At 48.2% G+C, this 20,665-nt stretch overlaps 1 protein-coding gene across 13 annotated transcripts in view; it reads left to right on the forward strand.

The window, feature by feature from the left end:
• ADGRL3 (adhesion G protein-coupled receptor L3) overlaps positions 1–20,665 on the forward strand; it is an 834,374-nt gene that overhangs the window by 554,520 nt on the left and 259,189 nt on the right. For 12 of the 13 annotated variants that reach the window (XM_045018219.1, XM_045018220.1, XM_045018222.1 and 9 more), the window contains one exon: positions 19,293–19,373. The exons of the other annotated variant lie outside the window; for it this stretch is intronic. In XM_045018219.1, coding sequence (XP_044874154.1) covers positions 19,293–19,373 — 81 coding nt within the window. The remainder of the gene's footprint in view (positions 1–19,292; positions 19,374–20,665) is intronic. 13 annotated transcript variants of the gene reach the window in all.

Below are 20,665 nucleotides of genomic sequence, written 5' to 3' on the forward strand. Positions count from 1 at the left end.
TATATATATATATTCCTAAAACCATAGGCACCTTTGGAAATCCGCAGTTTCCACTAAAGTCATTGGGGACTGATTGCTCAGGAATTTTGAAAATGGGGCCTCTCGTATTTAGGCGACATAGGCTCCAGTCCTGCTCTCTGATCTGTACAATCGGACCCACTGCACCCTCATGGGGCTCCTTGGAAGACAGTGGTGCTCTGCATGAGTGCCAAGGTCCACCCAGGGAAATCCGATTGGACGGCCAAGGCCTAAAGGTGGAATGGAAATTCAGAATAGGAATGATGCGTTCTGAGAGCAGGTTAGCCTTATTATGCTGTCGGTTTCCAGTTACTGGTGACATATTTCCATTTCGTTTTCAAAAATGAGAAGCTTGCGTTATGAGGGCTTAACTAATTATCTTCCTCTCTCATCTCTCTTCCTTGATTGTGCTTTCTTTCTCTGACCCAGCTCCTCCTTAGCGCCCAGCAATGCTCCAAGCCAGCCACTTGCTCTGATAGTGACCAATATCATAGTAATTCTGCATCTGCTTGGGAGGCCATGGCTTGAAGCCAATCTTAGTTCTCTTCCCTAGATCATCAAACTGCCTTTCTAAAGAAATAAGAGACCTCTACCACCCTGGATCCCATAACCAAGGAATCTACATGACTTCTGTGAATAAAGACACTCTGTGTTTCAAATGTGTTTAGTTCTTCTTCGAGTGATTGCTCCAATGCATTCCAGTTAGGTGTGCGCGCCGCGCGTGCACGGCTCTTCGGAAGATTTTTACCCTAGCAACTCCGGCGGGCCGGCTGGGCGCCCCCTGGAGTGGCGCCGCTATAGCGCTGAATATATACCCCAGCCGGCCCGTCCGCTCCTCAGTTCCTTCTTCCCGCCCGTGACGGCAGTCGGAACTGTGGAGTGCTCAGTAGTCCTCCACATCCCTAGCTCTCTCTACTGGTTTTGTATATAGTTTTTTACTGTTAGTATAGTTAGTTTTAATAGTTAGTTAGTTTAGATAAGGATAGGGGGAGTATTTTCTCCCTCCCCCTCCCCGGTGCGGGCTCATGCCCAAGGCACCGGGCTTTAAGCCCTGTTCAACGTGCCAGAGGCCTATGCCAGTGGGTGACCCTCACGGCTCCTGCCTCCGTTGCCTGGGCGAGGCACACCGTACAGATAAGTGTGCCATTTGTTCGGCTTTTAAGCCGCGGACGCGTAAGGACAGAGACAGTCGCCTCAAGCAGCTCCTTATGGAGGCGTCCCTCCAGCCCCCGGCACCGTCAGCGCCGGCACCAAGGGCTTCTTCGGTGCAGAGTGCACCCGCGGCACCGACCGGCGCCGGCACCGTGGCCACGGTACCTAAACCGCCGCCGAAGACGACCCGGCACCGCTCGCTCTCGCCTGCACGCAAGCAGAGACTGGCGAAGGCTGTGGCGAAGGCACGCACAGAGTCCACTACGAGAGTGGCTGCTGCAGTGCGTAAAACGGGCCCTGAGCCCTCGACTCCGGCTCCGCAAGCGCCGTCGAGTCCGGCACCGCCACGCTCCCCGGCACCGACCGAGGTGGAGCCAAGGCTGCCTTCAACGCCGGAGACATTCTCCTCTGCCAGAGACCTCATCAGGCTCATAGAGGCTCCGAGCCTCCGGCCCCGGCACCGCCGGTGCGGGCTGTTGTCTCTCTCGGCAAGCCAGCCAGGATGACTAGACCGCCCTCAGTTGACGAGCGGCGCGGAAGACGGTCGAGGTCCCGGTCCCGGTCCCGGTCCCGGCGCAGGTCCCCGTCCCGCCGCTCGGAGTCTCGTCGCCGCTCCTCCTCGCGGCACCGAGCACCATCCCGACGCCGGTCTGAGTCCCGGTACCGTTCTCGATCTCGGTACCGGTCGCACTCCCGGCACCGATCCAGGTCACCGTACCGTCGGTACCGTCGGAGGTCGTCTCGGCACCGCGACTCCCGGAGTCACTCCCGGCACCGCGGATCCCGGTCCCGGTCGAGCTCCCGGCACCGTCGGAGTCCACGCTCACGGTCACCGTCCCGTCGGCGCTCGGCGTATCGACCCTCGGTGCCGTCGGTGCATGGCCTCCCGCCGTCAGCGGTTCAGTCCGTCGGCACTACAGCACCGCCTTGGCCATCCCGCACGGCTTCCGTAGCCTCCGGTGCCGATGATACTACCCACCGGTGGCCTACCCCACAAGGACTTCCACATGAGCAGTGGGGCTGCTGGGTCCCGTGGGGACAGCATGAAGGTCAAGGTATCCCGTTTCCCAGGAGGGATGTGACCACCAGCACCAGGGTCCCTGAAGCGACTATTAGTCGGCCGCCTCCCTCTCCTCCGCACGAGCCATCTGCTCATCCGGTCCGCCAATCGCCCACGCTTCACGATTCAGAGGAGGCTCACCCACCGGACGTAGAGCCGGAGCCGGTTCTGCAGGGTGCATCTTCGTCATCCTCGCCGGACGAGGCGGTGGCAGGGGCTGCGACCAGCGAACCCCCGCCCATTGACCTCCGGGCCTTCCAAGACCTGCTTCGCAGGGTGGCGGCATCCATGAATCTTCCCGTAGAGGAGGTCCAGGAGGATGAGGACCCAATCACCAACGTGGTGGGTGCGGATGCGCCCGTCCGTGTGGCGTTGCCGTTCGTCCGGACCATTCAAAAGAACGCTACTACGCTATGGCAGACTCCCGCTTCTATTCCTCCCACAGCACGCGGGGTCGAGCGGAAGTACTCAGCCCCACCATCAGGCTATGAGTACCTTTACTCTCACCCAACCCCGGACTCCCTCGTGGTCCAATCTGTTAACGACCGGGAGAGGCGCGGCCAACCTGCCGCTGCGCCTAAATCCAAGGAAGCCAAGCGCATGGACTTGCTCGGCCGTAAGATTTACTCCGCCGGGGGTTTGCAGCTCAGGATCGCAAACATCATGGTCCTCCTCGCCAGGTACGTCTTTGACATTCTGACGTCCCTGGCGAAGTTCTCGGAGCTCCTGCCTTCCACATCACGCCAGGAGTTCTCCGCCTTGCTGGACGAGGGGAAGAAGTCCTCTCGGTCATCTATTACGGCCGCCCTCGACGCCGCGGACTCCGGGGCTCGGACCTTGGCATCCGGCGTGACAATGAGGCGCATCTCCTGGCTGCAGTCCTCCACCCTGCCGCTGGAGGTGCAATATACACTCCAGGACCTCCCCTTCGACACCCAGGGTCTGTTTTCCGAAAAGACGGATGCTCGGATCCAGACCCTGAAGGACGGGCGTGTTGCCATCCGCACGCTCGGAATGCACACGCCGGCGACGCAGCGCAGGCCCTTCCGGCCGCAGCCCTCCCGCTATCAACAGCGTTATCGCCCCTACACCAGCAGACGTCCGACCCAAAATCGCCGTCGTCCGTCCGGCAACCGCCGCAACCAGGGCCAGGCCGCTTCCAAGACCCCGCAGGGGGCTAAGCAGGCCTTTTGATGGGACGATCGAGGACGGCCCATCACTCTCCCTACCGGATCCTTCCCCTTTATTTTACAACCGCCTTTCCCATTTCTTTTCGGCGTGGTCCCGCTTAACATCGGACAACTGGGTGCTTCAAACAGTCCAGTCGGGATACCGCCTTCAATTTGTTTCGCCCCCGCCTTCCCACCCACCCTCCCTGTCCCTCTTCAGGGACCCCTCTCACGAGCAAGTCCTCTTGCAAGAGGTTCGGACTCTGTTGAGCGTGGGTGCCATAGAAGCAGTGCCTCAAGACAGGCGGGGCAGGGGATTCTACTCACGTTATTTTCTCATCCCCAAGGCGAAAGGCGGGCTACGTCCTATCCTGGACCTTCGCGAGCTGAACAAATATCTGCTCAAGCCCAAGTTTCGTATGGTCACCCTGGGGACCATTATTCCTTCCCTGGATCCGGGAGACTGGTTTGCCGCCCTCGACATGAAGGACGCCTACTTCCATGTCGCGATCTATCCTCCTCATCGGCGTTACCTTCGGTTTGTGGTCAACAACGCCCACTACCAGTTCGCCGTGTTGCCATTCGGGCTCTCCACGGCACCGAGGGTATTCACAAAATGCATGGCAGTCGTAGCAGCAGCCCTCCGCCGTCGTCAGATGCACGTCTACCCGTATCTCGACGACTGGCTGGTCCGAGCTCAGTCCCGTCAGCTCGTGATAGAACAGATGGCAGAAATTCTGTCTCTCTTTCAGCGGCTTGGTCTTCTCATCAACACCGAGAAGTCCACTTTGCTCCCAACGCAGCGGCTGGAGTTCATCGGAGCGGTTCTCGACTCCACGGTTGGCAGGGCCTCTCTTCCCCGCGCCCGGCACCAGACGATGACCTCCATAATCCGGAATCTCGTCGCCTTCCCGACCACAACCGTGCGCTCCTGCCTACGCCTTCTGGGTCACATGGCCTCCTGCACGTATGTCACCGCATATGCGCGGCTCCATCTTCGCCCCTTCCAGTCCTGGCTCGCGACGGTGTACCGGCCTCATCGAGACCCCATCGACATGGTGGTCACGGTCAACAGGAAGGCCCTCGACTCCCTCCGCTGGTGGCTCACCCCGGAGGTCGTGTGTGCGGGGGTCCCGTTCCATCCTCCTCGCCCATCCGTTACGCTGACGACGGATGCCTCAGCGCTCGGTTGGGGGGCCCACCTGGGCGAGCTTCACACCCAAGGCCTTTGGTCGCCCCAGGAACTCGCGCTACACATCAATGTCCGCGAGCTCCGTGCCATCCGCCTCGCCTGCCGGACCTTCTGCTCCCACCTACAACGCCGTTGTGTAACAGTACTCACGGACAACACCGCTGCGATGTACTATGTGAACAAGCAGGGCGGAGCCCGCTCTTCTCCCCTCTGCGAGGAAGCGATCCTCCTGTGGGACTTCTGCGTGACCCACTCCATTCACCTAGAAGCGTCTTTTCTTCCGGGAGTGCAGAACACGCTGGCCGACCATCTCAGCAGGTCGTTTCTCTCCCACGAGTGGTCCCTTCGTCCCGACGTTGCACATACGATTTTCCAGAGGTGGGGGTTTCCCCGGGTCGACCTCTTCGCCTCCAAGGCGAACAGGAAGTGTCTCCAGTTTTGCTCGTTCCGAGGTCACTCGCCGGGCTCTCTGTCGGACGCGTTCCTGTATCCCTGGCAGACTCACCTCCTCTATGCCTTCCCTCCCTTTCCTCTCGTGCACAGAGTGCTCCAGAAGCTGAGGAGGGATCGAGCCACCGTCATACTCGTGGCTCCGGCCTGGCCGAGACAGCATTGGTACACCCTGCTGCTCGAGCTCTCCGTTCGGGATCCCATCTCCCTCCCGTTATGGCCGGACCTCATCACGCAGGACTTCGGCAGACTCCACCATCCGAACCTGCAGTCCCTCCATCTTACAGCCTGGTACCTGCGTGGTTGACCCACGCAGAGAGGGACTGTTCGGCGGCCGTGCAGCAAGTCCTGCTTGAGAGCAGAAAGCCTTCCACTCGCTCCACCTACCTGGCGAAATGGAAGAGGTTCGCGCTCTGGTGTGACCAACGAGGGCTCAATCCCTTCATCGTACCCGTCCCTACCATCTTGGACTACCTTTGGTACCTTAAGGAGCAAGGTCTGGCGGTCTCCTCATTGCGGGTACACCTGGCAGCGGTGTCCGCTTTTCGTCCTTCCCTGGAAGGTCGCTCCATCTTTTCCAATCCGATGGTCTCCCGCTTCCTGAAAGGCCTGGACCGATTGTACCCGCCGGTGCGGCGTCCGGCCCCAACCTGGGATTTGAACCTCGTCCTGTCCAGACTCATGGGTCCGCCATTCGAACCGATGGCCACGTGTTCTCTTCTTTACCTCTCCTGGAAGACGGCCTTCCTCGTCGCCATAACATCGGCCAGACGAGTCTCGGAGCTCCGGGCGCTGACGGTAGGCCCGCCATACACTGTCTTCCACACGGACAAGGTGCAACTTCGTCCGCATCCGGCCTTCCTGCCAAAAGTGGTCTCGGCTTTCCACCTCAATCAGGACATCTTTCTCCCGGTCTTCTTCCCGAAGCCCCATGCCTCGCCAAGGGAACAACAGCTCCACACCCTCGACGTCCGTAGAGCGCTCGCTTTTTACATCGAGCGTACAAAACCTTTTCGGCGTTCTACACAACTCTTCATAGCAGTCGCCGACCGCATGAAAGGCGAGCCGGTCTCTTCCCAGCGCATCTCCTCCTGGGTAACTCAGTGCATCAGAGCATGCTACGAGCTGGCTCGCGTGCCCCCGGGCCGCTTCACCGCTCATTCCACGAGGGCGCAAGCCTCGTCTGCCGCCTTCCTGAGCCAGGTCCCCATCCAGGACATATGTCGAGCGGCCACATGGTCTTCGGTCCACACCTTCGCCTCCCACTATGCGTTGGTGCAGCAGTCTCGAGACGACGCAGCCTTCGGCTCAGCAGTTTTACACTCTGCCACGTCTCACTCCGACCCCACCGCCTAGGTAAGGCTTGGGAATCACCTAACTGGAATGCATTGGAGCAATCACTCGAAGAAGAAAAGACGGTTACTCACCTGTAGTAACTGTTGTTCTTCGAGATGTGTTGCTCCAATCCATTCCAGACCCGCCCTCCTTCCCCACTGTCGGAGTAGCCGGCAAGAAGGAACTGAGGAGCGGACGGGCCGGCTGGGGTATATATTCAGCGCTATAGCGGCGCCACTCCAGGGGGCGCCCAGCCGGCCCGCCGGAGTTGCTAGGGTAAAAATCTTCCGAAGAGCCGTGCACGCGCGGCGCGCACACCTAACTGGAATGGATTGGAGCAACACATCTCGAAGAACAACAGTTACTACAGGTGAGTAACCGTCTTTTATACTCAACTTACGACAGCATTAAATGTAATACATAGCTAAGCCAACATATTCAGTGCAGCATTGCAGCTTTGTTCCTCTTTACAATAGGCGTAATATCCACAGATAAGAAATGTTTGCTTCCTATGCCTGTCATAGCCTGGGAGGTTTTGGCATACCCATGTGAGATGAACTAGGACAGACCTGTAGTATTTATTGTGAATAAGGTGCATGACTGTGTGTTGGTTTACTATGAGTTACCTTGTAAGGAGTTAGATCAAAATGGGGTTGCTAAGGGAGGAAAGATAAAACAATAACACAGAGAAGAGTCCTTGAGGAAATAATGGGGAAACCGTTTATTGGGGAATACCCCCTGCCTGACTCCAGCCAGACTAAGAACAGTTCATTCTTCCCAAGACTAAGCCTACAATCAAAAGGCCCACGGCACACTGTCGAGGAACCCAGGCCAAGTAAAGGGGTTGAGAGGTTGAGTGAGTGGCCCGAGGCAGCCCAGGGAGTGTCAGTGAGCGCTGGGAAGAAGAAACAGGTAGCAGCAGCAGTGAGCTTCTCGCAATGTGGTGATGGAGGTGAGTGGTCAGGCTGAAATGTACGAAAGCTTGCAAGGAAAGAATAAAGGTCAGGGAAAGGGAAATGCTTTACCCTTTGCTTTGCATGCTTTGTACCTGGGGGCGAATGAATAAATAATGCTTTGTTTCGAAGAAGGTGTTTTTGAGTCTCGTTAGCCACCCTCGCAGGTCATAGGTCCCCTGAGCGAAAGGGCTGACCTGTCAAACCGATTTGGGCCTGTTACATTAGCACAGGTGGGGCTGCATCCCACAGATCCAGTAGCAACGTGGTTGTCCCGCACGGTTCCAGCCAGAGTGAAGTGCGGGAAGCCAGGCCTGGTTACCTGAGGGGTACACTGAAGACAGACTGAAAGGCATCAAAGGCGCAGTTGGTCCCGTAAGCCTGACAACATGGTTTCTGGGTTTTCTGTACACTTGTTCCTTCGAGGCGACCTATTATATAAGTCCAGCATTACTAGATGTCTGGAGAGGGGCAGGGCTCGTAATACACCTCTACCCCGATACAACGTGACCCAATATAACACGAATTCGGATATAATGTGGTAAAGCAGTGCTCCGGGGGGGGCGGGGGGGAGTGGCTGTGCACTCCGGTGGATCAAAGCAAGTTCAATATAAGGCGGTTTCACCTATAACGCGGTAAGATTTTTTGGGTCCCAAGGACAGCGTTATATCGAGGTAGAGGTGTACATGCAAATATAACTACTCAGAGATCTGGTCATCAGACTATACTGGAAGAGTGGAGAAGACAGTATCCTTTTCCTTTCAAACCTGTGTCTATCATCTACACAATGTACATGAGCTCTGTAGCCTCAGGGTGGCTTTAGTTGCTAATGTTGTACCTTTCCAGCCATACTAGTGTGTATTTTATACTTGCTGTCGTTCCCCACACAAAATGCAAGAGGTAAAATAGCAAAAGAACAGAAATATTATATTATTAAATCCCCTCTTTAGATAGGTGGTATTCTTGGATTTCCTCTATAGGAGTCATTAACGACTTACAGGGGAAAAAATAAGCCCCCTGGGAGAAAAATTAAGAGTTCATGCTAACCAAAGGAGATAAGGGGAAGAAGGCCTGTTTTCAGAAGAAAAAGGTAAATTAGGTAATAGTTGCATTAATACATGAAGAGGTGGACGAAATCAATGCAAACACTAAAATGACTTAATTAACTGCTTTATAAAGTCTATCAGTAAAAAGAAAGCTAAAGAAAAGAGCTTTGGCCAATAGGGAAGTGAAGGAAGTGTTTTAAAAATAGCCATTGATAAAAAGCCAGTAACAGTACTTGGAAGAATCTGAACATAGGTAGATGAACAGACATGGAGGAAATTAATCCTATGGTGCAATAGGAGTATTTGTTAACAAACTTACAGCCCATTAATAATAATCCTTTTCTTGAAAAGTCCTGAAGAAGTGGGTGATTTCCAGATGACTAGTAAAAAAAGAAACATGGTGCTAACTTTCAGAGAAAAACTAATGATCCTGGCAATTACCATCCCGCAAAGCAAAATTAAATCACTGGTTACATAACAGATCAAATATTAACATAAAAATTGGTTAATATCTAAAGGATTACAAAACCATGACCAAAACCCAACATTCGTTTATAAAGAACAAATTATGCCAGACAAGCTGGATTGCTTTTAAAAGTGGAAGGATTAAATTAGAAGATGAAGCAGACGTAGTAAATATAGTGCAATAGTAGATTTTAGTAAAGCATTTAATATAGTGTCTCAGGAAATCGTTCTCACAATTGATTCAAATTGGCTTGTCCAGGAGCATGTCACACGGACTGAAAACTAGTCACGTGGGCTGAAAATAAAGCCTCAGGGACAAGTGTTAGATTCAGTGCTATTTAACTTCGTATTAATGATCTGGGAGAGGTGGCAAACAGTCTAAATTAAATTCACAAATGATGCTAAATTGGGAGGTGTTGGAAACATCAGTGGGGAGTGAAGTAATACAAAAGAACCGAGAGTGGTTAGGAATATGAGCATGAAATTAAATAAAATTCCACTTTTAGAAATGCAAGCTAGCATATCTCAGAAAGTGAGACAAATACCATAGGTCAGGGGTAGGCAACCTATGGCACACGTGCCAAAGGCAGCACGCAAGCTGATTTTCAGTGGCATTCACACTGCCCGGGTCCTGGCCACCAGTCCGGGAGGCTCTGCATAGAATCATAGACTTTAAGGTCAGAAGGGACCATTATGATCATCTAGTCTGACCTCCTGCACAAAGCAGGCAACAGAATCTCACCTACCCACTCCTGTATAAAACCTGTGTCTGAGCCATTGAAGTCCTCAAATCATGGTTTAAAGACTTCAAGGTGCAGAGACCCTTCCAACAAGTGACCCGTGCCCCATGCTGCAGAGGAAGGCAAAAAACCCCAGGGCCTCTGTCAATCTGCCCTGGAGGAAAATGCCTTTCCGACCCCAAATATGGAGATCAGCTAAACCCTGAACATGTGAGCAAGACTCACCAGCCAGACACCCAGGAAAGAATTCTCTGTAGTAACTACGATCCCACCCCATCTAACATCCCACCACAGGCCATTGGGCATATTTACCGCTAATAGTTAAAGACCAATTAATTGCCAAAATTAGGTTATCCCATTATACCATCCCCTTTTAAAAACCTTATTTACTTTACATACAACAATAGTTTAGTTATATATTATAGATTTATAGAAAGAGACCTTCTAAAAATGTTAAAATGTATTACTGGCATGTGAAACCTTAAATCAGAGTGAATAAATGAAGACTCGGCACAGCACTTCTGAAAGGTTGCCGACCCCTGCCATAGGTGATCAGTGGGAGGGTGAAATACAATGCCAAAAAAAGACCTAGATTCAACTAAACAAGAGTTTGCCATCTGATATGATGTCAACAAAGTGTGGTGCAATACTCACCTAGTATGTAGAGGCAACATTTAGCAGAATAAGAAATAAAATCTCTCCAGTCCAGTGGATAGAACACTGGACTTGGACTGAAAACCAGTGTTCAGTTTGTGGTTCTACCACAAGCTTCTTGTGTGACTTTGCCCACATTAATTAATCTACTCTGTGCCATCTGGAATTGGGAATAATGATTTCCTACCTGCCATGGGTTGTGAGGATAGAATCTATTAATGACTGGTGGGCTTAGATACTGCAGTAATGAGGGATGGACAGATGACCTTAGATAGATAGATGAAAATTTCATAAGGAAAACACACTCAAAAAGCTTAGTTCTGGCTATCTCTTCTCTAGAAACTGGAGGGAATTCAGAGAAGAGTGACAGAGCAGAGTCTTCCTGACTGAAAACTGATAGATTTGGAAACAGTCTCCCAAGGGAATTCCCACCATTTGAAATATTTAAAGGGACACTATCAACTTGAAATAATTTTTTGTTTTCTTTGTTTAACAGTTAAAAGTAGTCTCTAATAACGACACCTGCTCTTAAATTACCTGCCCATTGTGTGTTTTTTCAATCACATTTTTTATGTTGCTCTATGAAAGATTAAAGAGTTTAGGACTCTTCAGCTTGGAAAAGAGGAGACTAAGGGGGGACATGATAGAGGTATATAAAATCATGAGTGATGTTGAGAAAGTGGATAAGGAAAAGTTATTTACTTGTTCCCATAATACAAGAACTAGGGGTCACCAAAAGAAATTAATAGGCAGTAGGTTTAAAACAAATAAAAGGAAGTTCTTCTTCACGCAGCGCACAGTCAACTTGTGGAACTCCTTACCTGAAGAGGTTGTGAAGCCTTGGACTATAACAGCGTTTAAAAGAGAACTGGATAAATGCATGGTGGTTAAGTCCATAAATGGCTATTAGCCAGGATGGGTAAGGAATGGTGTCCCTAGCCTCTGTTTGTCCGAGGATGGAGATGGACGGCAGGAGAGAGATCACTTGATCATTGCCTGTTAGGTTCACTCCCTCTGGGGCACCTGGCATTGGCCACTGTCTGTAGACAGATACTGGGCTAGATGGACCTTTGGTCTGACCCGGTACGCCTGTTCTTATGTTCTTATGTTCTTACTCACACACACAAGAGGGGGAGAAGATGCCCATTCAGGGATAACAGTGAAACCACTGTACATGGAATGATGCCACGTGCTCAGAGTGAATGAAGGGGACAAAAATAGAGAACTGTATTTTTTTTGCTCCACTCTCTTCAGCTATACTAACCGTATTGTCAAACCCAAGCATTCATAAATCATGAGCCAGGCCCTCTAAAACCAAGAGGTTGGCTTTAAAAATCATACACTTTTTGAAAAAATAATTTGTTTTTGTTATTTGCCTCCTGTTTTTTGTTTTTTTGTTTGTTTCTGTTTTATCCTTGAGACTTTGTTTTCCACCTTGTCTCTGCAACCATGCAGGCTAAAATCTTTTAAAAAAATCCTGAGTTTCCCTCATAACCACATGATTCCAGAAGCCAAGGCTTTCCAAAAGGATGCCAAATATTTCCAACCCTGTGATGGAGTCATGGGAGTTGGATATACTAACAGTGGGAAATGAGCATTGTCAGACTAATTGTATTATTTTGTAGGTAGATTGTGTTTAACTGGGTAGGCTATATAAATTAATGTTTGTTGTATCTGTAGTTTCTGTGACTGGTCCCTAAAATTGTCACTAGTGTTTTGTACCTTATGAAGCAGCCAACAGAGGAGAGTCTGGAGCTGGCTTATTGCATCACTTGACAAAATGGATGTCTTTTGGCCGTCTGATGTTTTTGTACAGTATTGGCTCTAAAATTCACTGCACAGCCACTGAGTTTATTTTTGATTTGTCAGACCTGAAAACAATCTGCACATGCTGTATTCTGTAGCGCGCGTGTACACACACACACGTCCCATTTGTGCACCTGACCGCTTGCAATTCATCATGGCTCTAAAGCCTTCCTCTCATTCACTCTCCGTATTCATTGACATCATAAAGCCCAATTAGGCTTAATGAGTTACATTCTCCCAGCTTCTCTCAATGACCATCACTTTTCCCGCTACCCTTAAACAAAAGAAGGTTGGTTGGTGTGCCTCCCTCATTTTAATCTCTCCCCCTTTTCCTGTTGCCGTCAATGGGGAGAAGCCCATCAGTGACCTCTGAGCCGCAATCACTGACTTCATTTCCTGAGCAAGTGAAGCATGCAGCCGCTTTGATGCTCCCTCAGACATTGCTAATGTGGCGGAGGAGAACAATGACAAATGAGACGAAGGAGGAGGGAGAGGGAAAAAGAAACCCGAATGAAGAGATTAGATACAAAATTGGCAACTTTATCATTCGGTTCCTCTGATGATTGCATTTGATTGCTGCTTACATTTTTACCTGAGCACCAGCTTCAGAACCACCAGATGGTTATAGACAGAATGGGATTTGAAGCAGGCAATGCAAGCTGTTATAATTCTAGGCATGCCCAACTTTTCATCAGCAAAAGAGACATCTTGACCTCTGGTATTCCATCAGTAGCAGAGACTTTACTTTTTGGATTTTTTTTAAAAATGAGAAATTGGGTCATTTGTTTAAAGAGGTTCAGCTATTTTTTGAATTCTCAAAATACTTTGGAAAATGTCTGGCTTACTTCTCAAGCAGTGTTTTGCCTCACACAGCCATGGCTCCCACTAGGGTTGCCAACTGTCTAATCACACAAACCCAAATACCTTTCCACTGTCCCTTCCCCAAGGCCCCACCCATGTCCTGCCCCTTCTCTGAGCCCTTCCCCTCCTCCCTCCGCTCCCTCCAAGGGCTCCAGGCTGAGCCTGGGGCAGGGGGATAGAGTGTGGGAGGGGGTGAGGGGTGTGGGCTCCAGGAAGGAGTTTGGTTGTGGAAGGGGGCTCAGGGCTGGGGTAGGGAGGTTGGGTGCAGAAGGGATTGTGGGCTCTTGGAGGGTGTTTGGGTGCGGGAGGAGGTTATGGTGACCCGGTGTCCAGTTTTCTACTGGAACTCCTGGTCAAAAAGGGACCCTGGTGACTCCGGTCAGCACCGCCGACTGGACCATTAAAAGTATTCAGGTATTCCAGGTGAGGCTGGTATGCCAAGCTATGGTTGAGTTTTACTCCCAAGTATGTGCCAATTGGATGGAATAGCTGTAGCTATCTTTGGACATGGATCAAGATGGTTTAATTGGCAAGACAATTGATTAGGTAGAAAGTAGTTGTCATATTGAGAATTAGTCTCCATTGCTGGAAGTGGTCAAAGTAGCCGTGGTTCTCTTCAATCCTATAGAAGTTCTTTCCAGTGTCAATAATACCGACGTCAGCATAGCAATACTCTTTGGCCTGCATTTCGGGAAGGTTGTATGTGTATAAATTGAACAAAAGGGGGTGAAAACTGATGCTGGTGGAAGCCCATTGTGGAGTCATAAAAGGTAACTGAATTTTTCCACGACTTACAAGATGACGCTTCAGTTGCTAATCATTCTATGGATGAACCACACCATTAGCCTACAAGAATAACTTGCATCAACATGGCACTCAGCCCAATATGCCACATGGTGCTGTAGGCTGCTGTCAGAGCAATGAGAACAGCACCAACTTTCTTCCCTGTTTCAGATGTGTTTCCTATCTCTTGAGTCAGACAAAGTACCTGATCTTGGGTGCATCGTCCCCTCCTGAATCCAGTCTGATCTTAAGGCAGCTGGATATTGACTCCCTCGTTAATCCACATCAGGATTCGGCTATAGAATCATAGAATATCAGGGTTGGAAGGGACCTCAGGAGGTCATCTCCTTCTGCTCAAAGCAGGACCAACTCCAACTAAATCATCCCAGCCAGGGCTTTGTCAAGCCTGACCTTAAAAACCTCTAAGGAAGGAGATTCCACCACCTCCCTAGGTAACCCATTCCAGTGCTTCACCACCCTCCTAGTGAAAAAGGTTTTCCTAATATCCAACCTAAACCTCCCCCACTGCAACTTGAGACCATTACTCCTTGTTCTGTCATCTGGTACCACTGAGAACAGTCTAGATCCATCCTCTTTGGAACCTCCTTTCAGGTAGTTGAAAGCAGCTATCAAATCCCCCCTCATTCTTCTCTTCTGCAGACTAAACAATCCCAGTTCCCTCAGCCTCTCCTCATAAGTCATGTGCTCCAGCCCCCTAATCATTTTTGTTGCCCTCCACTGGACTCTTTCCAATTTTTCCACATCCTTCTTGTAGTGTGGGGCCCAAAACTGGACACAGTACTCCAGATGAGGCCTCACCAATGCCGTATAGAGGGGAATGATCATGTCCCTCGATCTGCTGGAAATGCCACTACTTGTACAGCCCAAAATGTCGTTAGCCTTCTTGCCAACAAAGGCACACTGTCAACTCTTATCCAGCTTTTCGTCCACTGTAACCTTTTTCTGTAGAGCTGCTGCCCAGCCATTCAGTCCCTAGTCTGTAGCAGAGAATGGGATTCTTCTGTCCTAAGTGCAGGACTCTGCACTTGTTGAACTTCATCAGATTTCTTTTGGCCCAATCCTCTAATTTGTCTAGGTCCCTCTGTATCCTATTCCTACCCTCCAGCGTATCTACCACTCCTCCCAGTTTAGTGTCATCTGCAAACTTGCTGAGGGTGCAGTCCGTGCCATCCTCCAGATCATTAATAAAGATATTGAACAAAACCGGCCCCAGGACCGACCTTTGGGGCACTCCGCTTGCTACCACTGCCAACTAGACATGGAGCCATTGATCACTACCTATCTGTCGGTTTATAGGTAACACTGTTTGGAGCTGTCAGTAGTTTTCATGGCTTGGGGACAGCTTCAACTTCTGCTCCGCACCAGACTTTTGTGATGCTGCAATTCTGGGTGCCATGTTTCAGAAACCTAAGCAACCAGCTTTGGTGATTGGCTCATAGTGAGAGACGATCTTGTGGATGTTATCTAGACCAGGAGCATTGTTAGGCTGCAGCTGTATAGCCAGTTCAAGCTCTTGATCAGTAAAAGGAACCATCAGGTTTATGTCCATGTTTTCAGCCACCATTTTAACTGCACGGCTGAAAACTGTCTCAACTAGGAGCTCTGCCATGGGCTATCAGATGGGATGAAATGGCGTTTGCCGTGACTGCGTGTTCCCTCTTGCCTAGACTGGAATCGCCATCCATTCTCTTAATGGTTTGCCAGGCTTTGGGTCTGAAATACGTGAAGTTCAGTTTGGAACTACCTCCCTCCCCAACCCCCATCTCTCCTGTCTGGTTTGATGTAGAAGGTGAAAAACGTCACTGTTTTTATCAAAAACCTCCTAGTCATTCTTGGTAGATTTAAATTCATGTTATAGTCTGGTTGCATCACATGACCATCCATGAATTTATTGTGGATGAAATTCTCAAGGTATAGATTTCTTTGATGTGTCCACAACTTTATCGCAGAAAGCTTGGTAGATGGCACTGAGGTTGTTCTGAATATCTGATTTTGAGTCTTTATCCACAAGAGACTACAAATGAGACTGGATCAGATCCCACCTTGATTTCAGAAATTCCACCAACATTTCTGGAGGCTATTTGTAGTTGAAATTTGCATCAGGATGAATTTGTCTAGACTCAAATTCCAGCCACTGGATCTTTTTAAAGCTCTTATAGTTTTTACTTCCTCTTCCAGTACTTCCCCAGGATTTGGGTCCGTTGTGATCAGGGATGGCTGGTGCTGGGTTTGGGGAAACATATCCAGCATTTTACATTCCATGACAACCGGAGGATGTTGTCCAGTAGTAGAAAAGGCAACATCAGAGAAGAACCTGAGTCCATCCATCTTTTGCTATGGAAAGTGGGTGGTTGCTTAGGATCATAGTCGACCATCAATGCCCACTCCTCTAGCCTTATTCCATCCACACACCATCAGTGAATCTTCAGTAGGAATGATGTGAATTAAAATTGTCACAGTAGACTGAAGGTCCTGAGAAAGTGATGACAGGAGTGGGCCAGATGGCTAGTGGAGGTTTGTAGATGTTTATAAAAGAGTTGTGTCCGTCACTTTTGTAGCCTGCCGTTCAATGACATCATTTGGACCTGATGGTGAGACTAGAGTGATCGAATGATTCCCTAATGTAGGATGCCATCCTGTGATAGAGAAGAGACACAGCAGCAAAGCCAGGAATTGATAGTTAGGTTTCAGCATTAGAGTGTGTTTCCTCAAGCAAGGTGACATGTGCTTCATATTCTACAGCCAACTAGAGAAGGATACCCCTCTTGGCTACTGAGATTCCAATGCTACTGAGGGCAGCAGCTTGAGAGCCGACCCCAGTGGTAGGGTTTCTGATGCTGGCCATAAAAGGGACCACATTGGAGGATGATTCTTTTCAGCTGTATTTGTCTTTCACTTTTGACAATGAGAACTTGAACTCCAATTGCGTATTTTATCTACTTTTGTTTCTGTGTTTTGCTACTGATGGGGGGGGGGGTGCCACATGAAGGTAGTAGACTTGCTTGAACTAAACACCGAATTCTGCCAGTGTTACAGTACTTGCAACAAACTTGTAGTACTTGCAATAAAATTGCAAAAGTTGGCAACACTGCATGAGGACTGAACTAACAAAACAATGGCATTATTGAAGACACCAGAAGTAGAAAATGACAGAGACCTCATAGATCTGAAAGGAGAAAACAGTTGAGAACAGCTGATGAATTAACGTTTAACTATATATATATATATATATACACACACACACACACACACACACCGAGAGAGAGAGGACTGTTTTACTCATTTACAAAAAAAGTTGGGTCAGATCTTTGGCTAGTGTAAATCGGTATGACTCTGTGTAGCTCCATGAAGCAACATCCATTTACATCAGATGAAGATCTGGCCCAGTATATGGAAGATGAAGGGAATAAAATAGATTACAAGATATGAACATTCAGAGTGGAATCCTGGCCCGGTTTGAAGTGATGGGAGCTTTTCCCCTGACTTCAACTGGGTCAGCATATCACCCTTCAAATCTAGCATAGGACCATAGGGTGAAATCCTGGTTATAATGAAATCAATACCCACACTCCTGTTTACTTCAATAGGGCCAGAAGGAAACATTGTGATTGTCTAGTCTGTTGTTGTACATAACACAAACGAAATGACTTCCCTGAACTAATTCCTGTCTCAACTAGAGCATATCTTGTAGAAAAAAAATCCATTCTTGATTTAAAAATTGCTAGTGATGGAGAATCCACCACAATCCTTGATAAATTGTTTCAGAAATTACCCTCACAGCTAAAAAATTGGGCCTTATTTCCACTGTGAATTTATCTAGCCTCAATTTCCAGCCATTGGATCTTTTAAAAGCTCTTATAAGTTTTACTTCCTCTTCCAGTACTGCGGGTCCATGACCTCTGGCACTATAAGTGAGAGCCACACCTCTAAGCCATTAAGGTTTTGATACTGCAGTGGATCTACACCAAACTGAAGGGAGACCAATGAATTAATTTCTATCGCATGACTGAACAGTTATCAGATGGTGACTTCTGTTCACTATTGACATTGAGTGAGATATAAACATGCAACTGGGAAGTGAAAGGCCTCTTAATGTGTTATCAAACATGCATCTGCATGAAGCAAATTTCCCATGATAAAGCACTTAAAAGCAAATGTAGAGTTTATGACATGTCAATAGATTTTAAAGCTGAATAATATACAATTATTGCAGTGGCTGATAATGCAAATTATCTGAGTCAGTCTCAGTGCATAGCAGTAAATATATCCCGTTCCATGCAGGCACTCTTTTTTCCATTTAATGTTTTACACCCCTGACGAGATGTTTTCAGTATATTGCTTATACCAGCATGGTGCACTCTCCGTATTCTTGGATGTCATTATGGAGAACCCTGAAGACTGTACCAATTCTCCACTGTCTATGAGGCTCGCTTGAAAACTGCTTGGAGCAACAACAGCAAATGTCAACAGGGAGCCATATTAATTATTTGGAATGTGCCTCATAAGAGGAATCAACTGTTTTTATTACAGCATGAATATTACTTGAAACGGGAAGGTTATTCTAGCTGTTATCATAATCTATGTATCATTAACTTTCCTTGTTTAGAAAAAGAGATTAACAGCCCAGAAAATTGTTATAGTAAATAGATGAATTATAACGTTTTTATTATATATAAAAGTTTCTCAATATAAGCAGTTACCTAGTGATCCATTGGAGAAGAATGAAGTCTTTAACAACTAAAGAACTGCATTGTAAGGTTGATTATTGGCAGGATGGATAGTTCAGTGGTTTGAGCATTGGCTTACTAAACCCCGGGTTGTGAGTTCAATCGTTGAGGGGGCCGTTTAGGGATCTGGGGCAAAAATCTCTCTGGGGATTGGTCTTGCTTTGAGCAGGGGGTTGGACTAGATGACCTCTTGAGGTCCCTTCCAAACCTGACATTCTATGACTATTGAACAGCTTTCATTCATGTGAAAGTGACTATAATTCTGCACACCAAACTTTACATCTACTGCAGACCAAACGTCAAACCGCTATTTGTGGTAATTTACGCCATACTTTCAGTAACAGCCCTTGTAGCAACAAGTGCAAAGATTGCTATAATCTGGAACTGCTCATTTTCCATTTTGAGTCAGGTTAACAGAATGAATGTTCTTTTCCCCCCTCAAGTTTGAAATACAGAATCTGCAAATGAAACTGGATATGAGTCCCCATAAGAGAATGAAATGCAAAATTCATTATGAAACTGCAACTAGCCTTCTCTAAACCAGGTCATATTGGATCCCAGGAGAAACGTGGTGGTGAGCAAGCGTGTGGAGCCTTCGCTATGAGTGGCAATGGGAGATATGGCTAAATTTAAATATACAATAATATCTGTTTGGAGGAAGCAATTTTTTTTTGATGTACATACTGAGAGGCGAAATATCCTCTATAAGGTTAATCTTCAACATACCTGATAAAGTAGAATGTGTTTGAACCTGTTGTTGGTCATATTTTAAGTGTGTGGTGTGACATGTGTGTTGAACTGAAATCCTTACAGATCTGAATGTGAAACAGTAGACACTGAAACCCTCGATTTGTCCACAGGGCAGGCACACCATGGGCAGGTTTCCTACATTGCTCCACCAATTCATCTTGATTCGGACCCGGAGAGACCGCCTTCGAAGGGTGAGTCTGTGATGCAATCTGTGTCTGTGTGCATGGTCAGATAGCCATAGGCATGAATGTATTTAATTTGTTTGTGCAGAAGAGCCTCCATGAAGAGAGTTACAGTGTGCCATCCGGGGCACTCACTGGGGCAAATTAATTCCATTGTCTTAAATAGAGTTACACCAGCCATAGATTTGGCTCATGCACTCCATTCCTTGTGTAGATTTGAGATTACTGTATTATCCCAGGGCCATTTAGTTCTCCCATGCAGTACTATATGCATTTGTGTTGGAGAACTGTCACCCTTAATCCTTGCACAATGCTATCTCGTTCCCTGATTCCACTGCATAGCCAGTATTGGTGGGGACTCTTTCTGCACTCTGGTACGGGCAGAGGTGGTAGAGGAACAGGGGGAGCTGATGGATCTGCAGCTACTCAAGGGAGGTGATTTGGAGAATTCTCCCCCCCACCTCATCAACTGCTGCAAAGTACAGTACGTTTTTGGCCTTGGCTTGGGAAAGCAGATTTGCCCCTGAAAGATGTATTCAGATTGTTTACAGAGTTCTTAGATCTTTTCTGTGCTTGTTTTGACTTAGTCTGTATCTGTTCAGGTATGACAGTTCTAAGATACCAAGTCAACTGTATTTGACTGCATCATAGTAAGATGTATAAGTTAAAACCAAAGATGGATGTGGAGAAATCTCTTGCTCACCCAGGGGAATGCATAGGAATATTTACTTTAAAAGTAGGGGGGGTACATTTGGGGTGAGGCAATAACATTTCATCAGGAAGCGAGTGATGATGATGATCTATAGACAAAAGAAGAAACTAAGGACACAAAAATTGCCATCTAGAAAATTGTCTAGGAACTCCTTTAAATACATTTGAGTAGTTAAGAATTTTGTGGAGATGAATTTCCTTATATGCAGCTTATTCCATAACTACCTACTGCAGTATAATTGAGACAAGACATGGCACTCAATGGACCTCGGGTCTGATCCAGTATGTGAATTCCTGTCCTCCTCCTGTTACATAACTGTACAACGTGTGCAATTTCACATGCAGACGTGTGTTTCTCTGAGTGCACCGTATTTAAAATGCAACATGCAAGTGCAAGGTTGAGTACACTAACGTGTGACACCATGTGGGTGGGACCCGTTCCTAAATTGCCTCAGCCAGTGCTCTCCATCAGCACAGAGGGGCATGCTAGATATTCAAAGGGATGGTTCAGCAGAAAGACACAAATGGCAGGCGGTTGCTGTGTCTCTACACTGACTCAGCTCGTTGATTACTATCACATCAGGACTTCC

This window comes from Mauremys mutica, chromosome 5 (genome assembly GCF_020497125.1).
Source record: "Mauremys mutica isolate MM-2020 ecotype Southern chromosome 5, ASM2049712v1, whole genome shotgun sequence".
Lineage (NCBI taxonomy): Eukaryota > Metazoa > Chordata > Testudines > Geoemydidae > Mauremys > Mauremys mutica.